At 35.1% G+C, this 14,254-nt stretch overlaps 3 protein-coding genes across 5 annotated transcripts; all 3 read left to right on the top strand.

Annotated features, from left to right (window-relative positions):
- The first annotated feature begins 2,460 nt into the window (after window positions 1–2,460).
- On the top strand, window positions 2,461–4,868 carry LOC132307579 (uncharacterized). The gene is made up of 2 exons (XM_059805385.1): window positions 2,461–2,860; window positions 4,208–4,868. Exons 1-2 carry the CDS (start codon window positions 2,601–2,603, stop codon window positions 4,638–4,640), a joined length of 693 nt encoding a protein of 230 aa, XP_059661368.1. The 5' UTR covers window positions 2,461–2,600; the 3' UTR covers window positions 4,641–4,868.
- Window positions 4,869–5,027: 159 nt separating this feature from the next.
- On the top strand, window positions 5,028–10,181 carry LOC132307578 (2-oxoglutarate-dependent dioxygenase DAO-like). Of its 3 annotated transcripts, none has more exons than XM_059805384.1 (4): window positions 5,028–6,967; window positions 7,129–7,365; window positions 8,772–9,090; window positions 9,683–10,181. In XM_059805384.1, exons 2-4 carry the CDS (start codon window positions 7,160–7,162, stop codon window positions 9,932–9,934), a joined length of 777 nt encoding a protein of 258 aa, XP_059661367.1. In that variant the 5' UTR covers window positions 5,028–6,967; window positions 7,129–7,159; the 3' UTR covers window positions 9,935–10,181. The 3 variants fall into 3 exon arrangements, with proteins under 3 accessions (XP_059661367.1, XP_059661366.1, XP_059661364.1); XM_059805383.1 differs by having other exon boundaries at window positions 7,091–7,365; XM_059805381.1 differs by lacking the exon at window positions 5,028–6,967 and having other exon boundaries at window positions 6,974–7,365.
- A 616-nt stretch (window positions 10,182–10,797) lies between these two features.
- Window positions 10,798–12,985, top strand: LOC132307577 (2-oxoglutarate-dependent dioxygenase DAO-like). Its single transcript, XM_059805380.1, has 3 exons — window positions 10,798–11,273; window positions 12,075–12,393; window positions 12,537–12,985. Exons 1-3 carry the CDS (start codon window positions 10,945–10,947, stop codon window positions 12,786–12,788), a joined length of 900 nt encoding a protein of 299 aa, XP_059661363.1. The 5' UTR covers window positions 10,798–10,944; the 3' UTR covers window positions 12,789–12,985.
- The last annotated feature ends 1,269 nt before the right edge of the window (window positions 12,986–14,254 follow it).

Here is a 14,254-nt window from a genome sequence, read left to right as displayed (position 1 = left end):
GACGGATTTGACCGTCACTAAAGACCTATTTTCTTGTAGAGGCTCTGCTGATGGAAATCTCAGGTGAACAGAATGGAGCCCTTGTTTTATTGGATTTTCACCCTTCAACATATGTTCTCAAAATTTCTCTAGGGCAATTGTGATGCGGTTGGGTATGGTTTAATTGTTTTGACATGTTTGTTCTTTGATAGTTTATACCATTATTTAGATATGTTTTTTGATAATCTTAGATGTACAGTTTGAAGATTACATCTGTTCATCCCATCAACATGCAACAAGGAAACACTCAACACTTCCATGAACAATTGCGAATTTATTCTGAAACATAAGGACATTAGGAATCAGATTGATTTTCTTTTTTTTTCCTTTACATGTCTGCATGTATAGGGAATGACTTCAGATGGAGAGAGAAGAATTGAGAGAGGAAATCAAGCGTTACAGAAGAATTTGAAGATGGAAGTTCGTAGATGGCGCCTCTCATCCTTGTTAAGTACAGAACTCTACCTCCAACTTAAAAAATGGAAGCAACTAGAGTTAATTTGCTTAAATTAGAAATTTGACTTAAATTTTAGTCTTGAAAAGAAACTGAAAATGTCCCATCAGAAAGGAAAATAAATTGAGCATTTGTGATGTTCTTCCTCCTGAAATGTCCTTCAGAAGGTACAGTGGTTTTAGCAACAGCATATATAATGAGAGAGAGAACACAATTGTTGATCAACATGAAGAACTGAATGAATATTAGTTAACACAGCTTAGAGTTAGAATCTATTATCCAATACAAAGATCTGTTACTTAGAGAAACTAAACTGAGAAGTAGAGATCCCAGAAGTGTTGCAGACAGTTGCAGTCTGACCTGAAGTCATCTTCAACCACCCGCGGCACCATCACCTCCATCACCACTTACGCTTAAGAAAGCAGCTGTGGCACCGATAGCAACAGCAGCCGAAATGGCCATGTCACTACCATCATCCCTGTCATTGCTTTTCGTAGTGTCGCCTCTTCCACAGTCACCGATAGTTTTATCAGATGAAATTGTAGCTCTCATTCGCGCAATGTTGGAACGCCTTGTTTCTTTCTTCTTCCCTTCTCCTTTGCAGATACAAATCAAAATTATAACCCCTGCAATCACAAAACCGCAGGGTATGATTGCAATAGCATATGCTTTCATCTTTGTTGGAACTTGGAACTGCAGATGTTTAATAAAAATTTATATGGCTATTTATACTTGAGAGTAGTGCCATTCTCATATTAATTGACTACTTGAACAGCATTATAACATATTTTATAGAGATATGTCTATCTATATATATATATATATATTTCTTAATAATATGATGAGCGTAAATTAAGCTATGGTCGTTGACTTTTGATTCTTATAGATTTGTGAGGCCAATCAGGCCACAATTGGAAGACTTGTGGATCATTTTTTGATTTAGATTGATCAACCATGCATGTAACTATGTAGGGTTGTCTTGATGTTCCATGGGAATATAGTAATAATTTAATCAAGTAAATATAGGATCCTAAAATAAATAAATGTGACTTGAAATATGTGTTAATGTTACTTGAAATAGTATTACAATTATTTCCCTAATTCAATGCGAAAAATCATGGACTAATTCAATGAAATCGAAATACCAAAATTAGTAACTCTTCCTTTAAGAGAAAAATTAACGCTGCCCCACTTTCGTCTGGGCTAGCTGTATGTGTAGGTGGGCAGAGTGGGCTTATATTGATCCCGTTGAACAAGCCTTTTTTAAGGCCATGGTTTCAATTCAACCCCACAAATTATTCTCTCACATGAGTTGATTTTGGTATTGGCACCCTTTCCTACTGGTATAATTTATTAGTCTCGTTTTAACCATAATCTAAATTAGAGCCGTGCTAAGCACAGTTGAGTCTTGTGAGTTTCGTAGTAAACTCACAAATTTAACGATTATGCCTGGTACAATTGCGATACACTTAACATTTCGAGAAATTGATATTTAGGCTTACCAATTAATTTATTTGTGCAAGTAAAATAATTATGATCACTGATGGTCTAAATTGCGATCTCGATATTATTGTGACACATAAATAGAGTTGGAGGAAGTTATTGTTTGGTAACACATATGGATGGTGCCAAGGGCATTAACTTACCCACATTGATTGGCTAGAATGCAAGATTGAGCTCGCTTTGGCTTCGTTCTGAGTGATGATGGATTGTTATACGCTAAACTACAAAAGCCATAGAAAACTGACAATTCTACATTGCTTAGCATGTGCCATTGCCATAAAGATTCTGATAAATGTTTTATTTTATTTTTTTAAAAGTAATTCTGATAAATGTTATCACTACGTGTGACTATATGAGCCTCTACAAAGTTTTCCAAACGCCACCAAACTTGGACGAAACCACCATAGTGCCATCACATACAGTCAAAATGTCAAATGGGGTTGTTTTTAACTTGAGAATCTTCATAACTCAACCATGCATTCAAGCCCTAATGTGTGGACCTTAGGCACTGAAGATTTTTCCTTGGAAAATACACAAATCTTTTTTTCATCGGCTTCTTCTTAAGTACGTACGTACTCAATTGTAGCTCACCAATTCATTAAAAATGGCAGCTTCCAATTTGTTCAAGCTATCATTTCTGTTGAGTCTTTTATCGAATTCGGAGTTGGGTTTTTGGCCGGAGACCTCAAAGAATGTACTCACCTCATCTCCTCCGTCGTGTAGCCGTATCGAGTGTCCGGGCTATGACGTCATCCATGCCGGCGATGGCTATGAAATTCGCCGCTATAATTCACCGGTGTGGATGACAACTTCTTCCATTCAAGACATTTCCTTCGTCGATGCCACCAGAACTGGTTTCTTTCAGTAAGTTCTTACTTTTCTAGTGTTTGGTTGTTGATTATTTCAAATTTCTGATTCAATTTAATTTGTTAATTTGTTAATACACACATGCTCTGCGTTATCCTAATACTTATTTAAAGATAAGAAGCAGTAGTAACAACAAATCATTGCTTTTTAGTTTTTAGTACTAATAAAGAATCTTTCTTATTTTTTAATTTACTTTTTTACAGTCACAAAACCTCTTAAATTGTGCATAAAATTAGTATAATTAAAAAACCCCGAACTTTTTCAAGTTGTCCCATATTCTCCATTTGTGAAAGTGTAAAACTGGCCTGTTAAATTAAAATGTTGAAAATTATTTTTAAAAATTCCAAAATAATAAAAGGCGATTAAATAACGTTAAATAACAAAATTATTCTTTAATTTTAAATTACAAAATTGACCTAATTAATTTAAAATTACAAATTTTATCATTTCCCAATCAAGTTAACTAGTATTTGAGCAACTTGATAACTTGGAACTTACGGTTTTGTGATTTTAACCCTATATTATATTGTTTAGATGGGCTCCATTGAAAACTTAGAAAACAGTAGAAGAAACTTTAAAGAATTTCACTTGCTCATGTTTGGTTGTTTTGGAAATCTGCCAGGTAAGAAAAATATGAATGAGCAAAACTTTGAGAAAAAAAGAATCAATTTTTTTCTTAAATCAATTCCATTCTTTCCTTTTCTTTTCCCCAACTAGCAGATAGATTTTGTTACTAGAGATTGTTGTGATAAATCTTTTTGAAAGTGGACTAATTCTCAACTATATTATTGGTCATGAAGTAATTTGTTTTTTACTTCTATTGGAAGAACAAGTGTTTCTTTTGAAATTCAAAATATATGCGAGAATGAACAAACAATTAGCAACTGAACAACAACCAAAATTTTATATTATTTAAATCTAATAGTTCAAATAAATTCGTAATCAGAGAGAACGAATTTGTCGGATTATTTGATGGAAGTGAACTTTCCAAAAGCGTTCATCAATAATATTGATGTTCACAAAATTATATAGAGAAGCCATAGGAGCTATAAGATCATATTCAAAAGGCTGTCTGTAGTAAACTAAAAGCTGAAAGAATGGGCTTAATTGTTAATGTTTGGTTGTGAACAACTTAAACATTCACTTGACTATTGCTCAGCCATATGATAGTTCTTAATTTTAACTTCCAAACAGTGTGTGTGTGTGTGTGTGTCAAATTTCCCAGCTACAAGTTTTTAGGGCTGATTATTTCCAATTTCCATCTCCCACATCATAGTTTATAGCAATTAGTGAATTTGGTCATTGTGAACTGGATTATAATTTTGTTTGCATCCCCCCTCGCAGGCTATTTGATTACATTCAAGGGAAGAACTATGACACCAAACAGATTGAGATGACAGCTCCGGTGATCACCCAAGTCTCACCCAGTGATGGGCCCTTCTGTGCGTCGTCATTTGCTGTGAGCTTCTACGTCCCAAAAGTGAACCAACCTAATCCACCTTTGGCAAAAGGTCTCCTCGCCCAAAAATGGGGAACCACGTATGCAGCAGTAAGACAGTTCAATGGATTTGTAAAAGACTCAGACGTTGGAGAAGAAGCTGCCGCGTTGGAAGCAAGTCTTGAAGGCTCTACTTGGTCAGCTGCCATTGAAAAAAGCCGTGCAGCGGATCCCACTACGATTTATACTGTCGCGCAATACAATTCCCCATTCGAATTTGATAACAGAGTGAATGAGATATGGATGTTGTTTGATATGGAAGATGATCAGGCAATGTGAGATCAGAAGTAAGTTGAAATACTAATCACATTATGGTATAACTTTTGAACTCTGTTGATGACAAGACTCGATATATGAGCTGGTTAATAAGGCAGTAGTTATTGTATGAGAATTATAAAAGATGGAATGCCACATATCGAATAACGTCCTCTCTGTATTGCAAATATTGCATGACTGGTATGGTTCAATGCTGTTCTTTATCAAATGTATATTTTGCATTTCTTTTTCTTTTTGAGGAAGTAAACAATATTTAAGTATATTACTAAGAAATTTGTCTCACAAACTCAACATTATGTTATAATGTATGACTTGATATATTTCACCGAGACTAGGGAAATTTTGTACTATTCTTTAAATCATAAGCAAGTACATATTGGCCCTGATTCCTGAACCATCCCAAGATATGCTTGATCAACAAAATGTCTCCAATATTTCCTTTGAAAACATAATATAGCATAATCCTAGATCAATGGAGGATAAAAAAATGTTAGAACCTAGCCGGTATGGAAAAAGAAATGGGAATCTATAAAGGTGATAAAGATGATAGACAGAGCTCGTATGAGATATGGTATGTTTCCAACTAATCATATCAAACCATATATGAGTATATTTCTTCTGTTTTATTTGAACAATATTTAATACCCCGGGTACTATAATCTGGTCAATAAAACTTTTCATTTTTCTTGATGATAGAAAATAATAATTCATCATGGGTCGGGATGATTTGGGTACAGTACCCAATACTTTCTTCTTTTCTTCCCTTGGTTTAGGTTTGATATTGACAAAATGAACAGCCATTCATCCTCTATGCCAAGAATTGGTCACATCTGAGAGAGGATAGTGGCATTTGAATTGGATGTTTCTTTCATGCTGATTTAGACCAATGACAAAGCCTCATGCTTGCTCTGAAAAGGAAAACTATTCTTTCATTGCTTTAGTAGCAAAAGTAGAGATACCAAATTCCATCACTCAGACACCACTATAGTAAAAGTCTTGCCGCCTTAGAATAAGAAGCAAAATAGTTAACTTGCTCTTTCCAACTATTAGATCATAAAATCGGTTGTAGAAACGTGAAGGCCACTTGAGGCACGTTGAGGCAAGTAACGTATGGGTAACGAATTTGTGAAGATTTATTCCATTGATGGTGCTTTGGGAAGTGCACGGTAACCACTAATGACGCGTAGTAACGCGGTGATGGAGTTGTGAAGATCTGACACATTGAGGTGCATGTGGGCGTGTGGTGGCGCGGTGACGAAGCTAATCTGACACGTTGAGGTGTAGGATAATTGCTGTTGCGCGTGGAATAGTGGTATTACCACTTGAGGTGTTTGGTGACGAGGTGATGGAGGTGATCCGACATGTTGAGCATCTCTAACGAGACATCTCATTGAGTTTCCTTGAGTTTCCCTATTCGAGGCATCCCAGGCAAGTCTTTTCTAAACGAGGCATTTTGTTAGTTTTCCAAAGGAATACTTAGACAATGATACTTCCCTAAACGGGACATATGAAGACCTTGGCGTGCGGAAACTTGAGTTTGTAGATTGACCGCTATCGGGAATGGGTCTGATGCCTAATGGTGCCATCCCCAATGATGACTACGATAAACTTATAAACTGTTTATCAGTGATCGAAAAGCTCTAATATCCCTTACCTACAAATTATGATTACACATCTATACCTACACTTACCGAGTTTATATGTATGCCTCCACTTATCTAGTTATCATTTATGATCATTACTCACCTATCGCAAATATTTTCCTATATATAGCGAATATTCATATATTCAATACAATACAATATAATATAATATTTTTTCATTCCTTTATTTTTAAATTCCAACAACTCAAACTTTAATAGACCGGATGAGAATCAACAACTTGAAACTACCTTTACAATTTGGGCTCACATGGTTGAATAACTTTCTTGTTCACAAACATAGGTTCACAGTCACAAGAATTCAAATGTTTCTCGCAAGCAAAAAAATGCACCAGTTTTAGAATAAAACGATAATATGACAATAGACTAATGTAATTATTATTGAACCAAACACTTAAAAATATATAGTATCTTATTCATTAAACATTACGGAGTATTTGTTTTTTTTAAAAATCTAATTCCAATATAGTAACATTACCTTTGAAAAATTAACCATTATTGTGACATTAATTATTTTTCTTGGTGTGACAACGGAGCGTTCGTTGTGGTCACTTGTATCACGGCTCTCCTTGATTTTGTTGTCATGCGAGACGGTATAATGGACCAAAGACTCAGTGATGGAACACAAGCCGCACGAGGAGGGGACAAGTTGTCAGCTGTGATGTGAAGGTGCGATTAAACAATCCATCTTACTATTGTTTTCCACATTTTCATAGCACAATTAAAAAAAAAAAAATGGAAGTCAGTAGTATTCCAGTGATTGATCTTCAAGATTTTCCATCACAATCCCAGAAACTAATAGAAGCATGTGAGGAATGGGGATGTTTCAGGATCATCAATCACAACATTCCCATCAATTTGATGTCGGAGATGAAGAGGGTCGTCAGATCTCTGTTCGACCTCCCCATAGAAATCAAACGCCGGAACACTGACGCCGTCGCCGGCAGTGGCTATGTAGCACCTACCAAGATCAATCCTCTTTATGAAGCCTTGGGTCTTTATGATATAGGCTCCAATGAGGCTGTCCAAAACTTTTGTACTCAGCTAGATGCCTCCCCTCAACAAAGGTCCTCTCTCTTTCTCTAGTCTCTATATATACATTATACACACATATAGTTTGTGTGTGTGTGTGTGTGTGTATATATATATATGTGCAGCTCGTGTATACTTTATTCAATTAATATTAGGATTTCAGCTCCACAGTATACAGTAATTGTGTGATGTAGGCATGGACGGACAGGGGAGGGGGAATAGTAGGATTTTTTTTTTAATTTTTAGGGGGATATTAAAATTTTATAGGTATGTAAAAAAAGGAAAATTCACTAATATAAACACTAGAATTGATTTATATAGAATGCAAAAAGTTCAGAAGGGCATTGATTTGAAAGAGATTCATTCCCGGTTGGAAATGGGGCCATTTTTTTTTTGTGTCAAATTCCATCATCTAAACATAACATATTTAAAATTTTCTGATTTTTATACAAAGTTATCCTATAAAAGAATGCTGGTCCATGAATAGGAATGTTCTTCTAATGCGGATCTAGACCAATAAAAATATGACTTGTGTCAAAAACTTTTTAAATAATTAATAAAAATTGTTTGTGTCTTTTTATGAATCATTGAAAAGGATTTTTTTTTTTTCCTTTATGCGTTTAAGATTTTCTATTACAACTCCTTCATATTGCAAAGAAGCTAAACAATTAGACCAAACATGGTAAATTAACTACAATTGTAAAAGTCCAATTATCAATGGAGTTTAAGGAAATCAATTTGGTTTCAAATTATAACAGGTGGTGATAAATTTCAAAATTTTGGATGCAACTAAAGTTATGTGTATTTATTAATTGGCCGGTCTCTTGAGTCATTCTGGAGATGGGATTGCAACAGAGATGGCAGTCAACAAATGTGGTGGTTTGAATCATCTCTAAAGATTGGATATAAAAGATTATGATTTGGGAATGGAGGAGATGGCAAGCAATGGAGGTTGGTTGGTGGAAAAGATGATTAATAATAGGGTTTCAGAATTGGTGAGATGGTGGGCATCAATGAGGATTTGGTGGGAAGAGAGAAGGAATCGTGAGTTAAAGAGAGGAAGAGCCCGCTACCAAGTCTCACACACGCGTGGGAAAAAATCTTTTTCCTTTTTGGACGACCCATGAAAAGATCCGGATGATTCACGTTTAAATTTTTAAATTTTTTTGACACAAGTTATGTTGTTATTGGTCCATATTAACATCAGAAAAAAGTCCTACTTATGCAACCTAAGGCAAGCAATTTCCTATCCTATATATATAATCAAGTTTGAATTTTTATAAAAAATTCAACAGTATTATAGAAAGATGCATTTATCTAACTTTAACTTTTGGAGGACAAGCAATTTGGGGCACCCTAAATAAAAAATTTTAAAATAGACAATTAATCTTCATTTAGTAATTTTTTTTGTGGGATTTTGATTTGGATTTAATCAGTGCAGGGAGACAATATTGAGGTATGCTAAAGCTATACATGAGTTGGCCATGGATATAGGATGCAAGTTGGGGCAAAGTATGGGTTTGGGTAGCGATTTGTTGAGGGGATGGTCTTGTCAGTTCAGAATAAACAAGTACAACTTTACCCCTGAGACTGTAGGACAATCTGGTGTGCAAATTCACACAGATTCTGGATTTCTCACTATATTACAGGAAGATGAAGATGTTTGTGGTCTTGAAGTTATGGAAAAGATATCTGGTGAATTTATAGAGGTCTATCCCTTACCAGGCACCCTCCTAGTCAATCTCGGGGATGTTTCGAAGGTATGTCGTCTTGTTTTCTCATTTTGTTTGTTTGATGCTGAGAAATATGAGAAAATAATAGTATAACTTCAAATGTTTATTGTTAATAAAACAATAATAAGACAGTCTCGGTCTCAATAAAAATAACTCAGAAGCTTTGATATCATGTAAAATAACGCAGTAAAACAAGAATGCAACATACAAGGTGCTTCTATAAAGAGACCCGTGCACTAGAGGAAGAACAATAGAGGCTCGATTTTACTTTGTTACTGATAACAATAGAGTGAAGAGAAAATAATAGAAACAAGATCAATAAGGGAAACTAATGGGCCGTAGCCGAATGGTAAAAAACCTTACCTCCCTCAAAGCGGAGGTGAGGGATTCAAGCTCTGCAGTGAGTAATTTGTAAAATGTGTGGGGTACTTTGCCTAACTGAAAAGAAAAAAAAAAAAAAAAAAGAAGATTTTTCTCCACTAAATTGTTAATAAAACATGTGATTTAGTGGTATGAACATATGTTTATCCTATCCCAATTGGTTTAAGAGGTGCATTATCTACCCAAAGGTAAGATTGGATAAATATTTAATTTTTGATACATCTTTAATATGTTGAAGGTGTGGAGCAATGGAAGGTTTTGCAATGTGAAGCACAGAGTACAGTGTAAGGAAGCGACAATTCGAGTGTCAATTGCTATGTTCGTCTTAGGGCCAAAGGAGGGAGGAGTCGAAGCACCACCGGAACTGGTGGACTCTGACCACCCTCGTCTCTACGCTCCTTTGTTTTTCAAAGATTACAGAAAACTTCTGCTCTCCACGGGGATGCGCGACGGGGAAGCTCTTGAACTCCTGCGCACCACCAATGCTTGAAAACCTAGCAGATACACTTGGAAATTGAATGGATAGAAAAAATCTAATTAGCATTTCAATTAGATTGGTAACTGGTTATTAATGTATTTTGTACCTCAAAGTTCCTATGGTTTCTATATTAGACTTGGATGTCTCGGCTGCCATGTTTAGCTCCTAATTATTATTGCAAAAGGGCATAATTTACTAGTGGTTATGTAACATCACCCAATTGGCGAGATTGAGATTGAACCTCTTCTTATTTTTTTTTATTTGGAGAAAGTGATTGAGATTGAATTTGCTTTGGCTTCCTACGTGGTAATGGTAGAGAATTTGAAAGCAATTCCTTTTCTCCAATTTGCTATGACATTATCATATCAGAACCATTTGGTACCCATAAACCCCATTAATGCCTATTTTAATTATTTGAAATGAAATTTTAAGAACTATGAATTCCTTTTTTCTTCATTTTTTCCACTGTATAATATTTTCATCTTACCAAATCAACCCTTTAAATTATCGCAGTTAATAAATCTTATTTGTCAAAACTATATATATATATATATATATATATATATATATATATATATAATTTTTTTTTTTTTTTTTTTTTTTTTACACCTGACAAGAAGAATTTAAACCTCAGCATAGGGTGAAATAAGAAGAAAGATATTTAAGGCGTGACCCTGTTAACAACGAGGCTTTATTTGTTCCTCACCATAAGACACACAATGAAATTACAAATCATGTATTCACAACTAAGCATTGCGTTCAAAATTGTGTCCTATTAACTCATTATTATTGCAACAAAACATCAAGGACAAGTACAAACAATATAAATTCCAAACAACAATATAAATTCCAAAAACAAACGTGAAGACAAATGTGATGATGGTACATCCACCCAAAAAGGAGACAAGCCGGCAAAATCTTAGGCGATTGTCCAATTAATTAAACAATTAATTAATCTGTCAGAGATGTAAAAATATGTTATTATCCCAATTCCCACAACAAATAATCAAAACCCAAAAAGAATGGACACGGGTGTTCCAGTGATTGATCTCCAAGACTTTCCGTCACAATCCCAGAAACTAATAGAAGCATGTGAAAAATGGGGATGTTTCAGGATCATTAATCACCACATACCCATCACTCTGATGTCGGAGATGAAGTCCGTCGTCAGATCTCTGCTCGACCTTCCGCCGGAAATCAAACGCCGGAACACTGACACCATCCCCGGCAGCGGCTACGTAGCGCCTACCAAGATCAATCCTCTCTATGAAGGCTTGGGTCTTTATGACATAGGCTCCACTGAAGCTGTCCAAGCCTTTTGTACTCAGCTAGACGCCTCTCCTCAACAAAGGTTCTCTCTCTCTCTCTCTCTCTCTCTCTCTCTCTCTCTCTATATATATATATATATATTTATGTGTGTGTGTGGGTCATGGACTCATGGGTGTGGATATGTTTATGTGTAGGACATCAAGTTTAATTTCTCATTAATTCTCCGAATTTTGTAATGAATTTATGTGAAGGATATGATGATTCACTATGAATCTAATCGAAACTTGTTTGCTTTATAATCAGAAAGTCATATGAGCAAATAAGCCATCTACTAAAGGAATATGTACTTCTACGCTAAAAACAGAGTTATTAATGCTAATGAGAACTGTTTAGGACAATCCACATGTTGGGTACTTTCCACAATCAAATCTACCACATCAAATGCAGTAAATTTAACTATCTAATCACCATTCACTATACTTGATGTGAAAATAAACTTTCTTAGTCGCCTATTTCTTTTATATATGTAGAATGGGTTTATAGTGATTTTGGAGACTGTTTGGATTGCCGAAGGCCAATCAGAGGGTTGATAATTTTTTGGAACAGTTTCGTAGAGCCCGTTTTGACCGAAAAGACCCAATTTTTGCTCCTTTTCGGTTTAGGGCCAGCCTGAACTCGCATCTTTAGATAGTTGATTATTTGGGAATTTTTGTTAGGGATATAGACGTATTTGAATTGTTTTGAATTTTGGTATTATTATTATTTGGTAATTTTTAGGGGTGGTTGAATTTTAGGCTTATTTTAATTTTTAATGGGGGCGTGTAGATTAAGTTATAGAACTCTATATTTGGTTGATCCTGATTGGAAAAATGAATTGGTACAGGGAGACAATGTTAAGGTACTCTGGAGCTATACACCAGCTAGCAATGGATATTGGATTGAAATTGGGCCAAAGTATGGGATTGGGTGGTGATTTGTTCAAGGGATGGTCTTGCCAGTTCAGAATAAACAAATACAACTTCACTCCTGAAACTGTAGGACAATCTGGTGTACAAATTCACACCGACTCCGGATTTCTGACCATATTACAGGATGATGAAAATGTCGGCGGACTTGAAGTCATGGAAAAGAATTCCGGCGAATTCATAGTTGTTGATCCCTTGCCGGGCACCCTCCTCGTCAATCTTGGAGACGTTGCTACGGTATGCTATGTTTTACTCGCTTTAATTTGTTTGGTTAGAGAGAAAATTCACGGAAAAATATCCCATTTTGTTTTGAGACAATGTATTACTATTAGTTATAGAATTTTTGAAGTAATTTTGGTACATCTTTTCATGTGTTGAAGGTGTGGAGCAACGGAAGGTTTTACAATGTGAAGCACCGGGTTCAATGCAAGGAAGCAACAATACGAGTGTCGATTGCCATGTTTGTGTTAGGACCAAAGGAGGAGGAAGTTGTGGCGCCACCAGAACTGGTGGACTCCGATCACCCTCGGCTCTATGTTCCTTTGAATTTCGAGGATTACAGAAAGCTTCGACTCTCCACTGGATTGCGTGCTGGGGAAGCTCTGGAGCTCATACGCACTATCAATTCTTGAAAGAATCACAGAAGAACATAGGCTTTTGATATTGAAGGGAGAGAAATAACACAAGTGACCATGTCCATTAGTGGATTTGATACCTGATTAATTAATGTATCTTTATGCTTCAATGATCTCTAGCTAGATCGATTCCAATTGTATGACTCGAATATTATGATTCGTTAATTCTAGCTATTTCAAAAGTCATTATCATTTTGAAAATTCGTTTTAACATCAAGTTTAGGTTAGTGTGGTCCTTGTAACAAGGGTGTTCTCCCTCTTAGTCTTGAGAACATAAAGCTAGCTATGCCAATCATGGTCGACTAAGAAAAAAAAGTTGCACTTGGAGGCTGCAATGAAGCAAAGTGTGGCAAACTATTCGACATCCCAACTTAGCTTTGATCAAATGAAACATCCATATTTGAGCAGGAAGCCTATGTGTTCAACCTCGATTCAATTTTTGCTCCTCAAGATTGAGTTCAACTTGTTTGAAATAGTTAGCTCAAACTCAATTATTGTCAAGCTCAAACTTAGAACCCTAAAATTTCCAAAAAAAATAAAAAAATTGTGTCCCTGACCCACACATTTCCTATGAGTAGTTGTTTGTTCCGACTTGTGAGACACAAGAAGTCCGACTACTCATGCAGAATTTGTGGGCCACCACCCTCATATTTCTTATGACGGAGTTCTTTTTTGGCAAAATAATGTAAACGGCAAATCAGGAACAATAATACGCCGAATGAGTTGTGTAAAAGAACAACTACCACTCGTGAGGGAATGTGGGCCACCACCCACACACAACTTGTAGTGGGTGTCTCTGTTAACAATATAAACCATTAATCAACAACAATTATACTCGAATGAGTTACTTGTAAGTGGGAGGATGAATTCCACCACAGGCGATGAAATTCATACCTTCACTCACAACATTTATATTGAGTATTTTTTTTAATATTTTTTTATTATAATAATATTTACCTATTCATTGATAAATAAATAATTTGTGTTGATGTGATTTAATTACAAATACACAATTAATTTATAATTATAAAATTAAGAAAATAAAAAATAAAAAAAAATAACTTTTTTTTAGAATAAATAAACCCACTCTCTTTATTTTTCTTATTTATTATTTTTTAATTTTATAATTACATATTAAAAATATTTTTATGATTGGACCACGCGACCCAATCACAGTGGATAAGTTCCTGTTTCAATTTGCAAATGACACTGAAGAGGATAAAAGAGAGGGAGTGGAACAATTAATATAACAATAATTGAGTGATTTTGAATACCAACCTTTACTGCCTCTTATTAATATATAAATCACAAACAATAATTTTATAAAAATGAGGATAATACTTAGCTACTTACAATAGTTTTTTCCTACTCACCCCTTGTGTGTTTCAATAATAATTTATCACATGAGCTTTAATAAAAAAAATTAAATAAATAACACATGTTTGATCTGAGAAAATACAAGA

This window comes from Cornus florida, unplaced genomic scaffold (assembly GCF_030987335.1).
Source record: "Cornus florida cultivar Cherokee Brave unplaced genomic scaffold, ASM3098733v1 CherokeeBrave_3.0.0_Hap2_Chr05, whole genome shotgun sequence".
NCBI classification, from domain to species: Eukaryota; Viridiplantae; Streptophyta; class Magnoliopsida; order Cornales; family Cornaceae; genus Cornus; species Cornus florida.
Note: the sequence above shows the minus strand (reverse complement) of the source record. Positions and strands in the feature narration are given on the sequence as shown.

Coding starts and splice junctions, on each gene's coding strand:
- LOC132307579 (XM_059805385.1), top strand. CDS start 2,601: ATGGCAGCTTCCAATTTGTTCAAGCTATCATTTCTGTTGAGTCTTTTA. Junction 2,861..4,207: donor ACCAGAACTGGTTTCTTTCA/GTAAGTTCTTAC, acceptor CCCCCCTCGCAG/GCTATTTGATTACATTCAAG.
- LOC132307578 (XM_059805381.1), top strand. CDS start 7,034: ATGGAAGTCAGTAGTATTCCAGTGATTGATCTTCAAGATTTTCCATCA. Junction 7,366..8,771: donor GATGCCTCCCCTCAACAAAG/GTCCTCTCTCTT, acceptor TAATCAGTGCAG/GGAGACAATATTGAGGTATG. Junction 9,091..9,682: donor ATCTCGGGGATGTTTCGAAG/GTATGTCGTCTT, acceptor AATATGTTGAAG/GTGTGGAGCAATGGAAGGTT.
- LOC132307577 (XM_059805380.1), top strand. CDS start 10,945: ATGGACACGGGTGTTCCAGTGATTGATCTCCAAGACTTTCCGTCACAA. Junction 11,274..12,074: donor GACGCCTCTCCTCAACAAAG/GTTCTCTCTCTC, acceptor GAATTGGTACAG/GGAGACAATGTTAAGGTACT. Junction 12,394..12,536: donor ATCTTGGAGACGTTGCTACG/GTATGCTATGTT, acceptor CATGTGTTGAAG/GTGTGGAGCAACGGAAGGTT.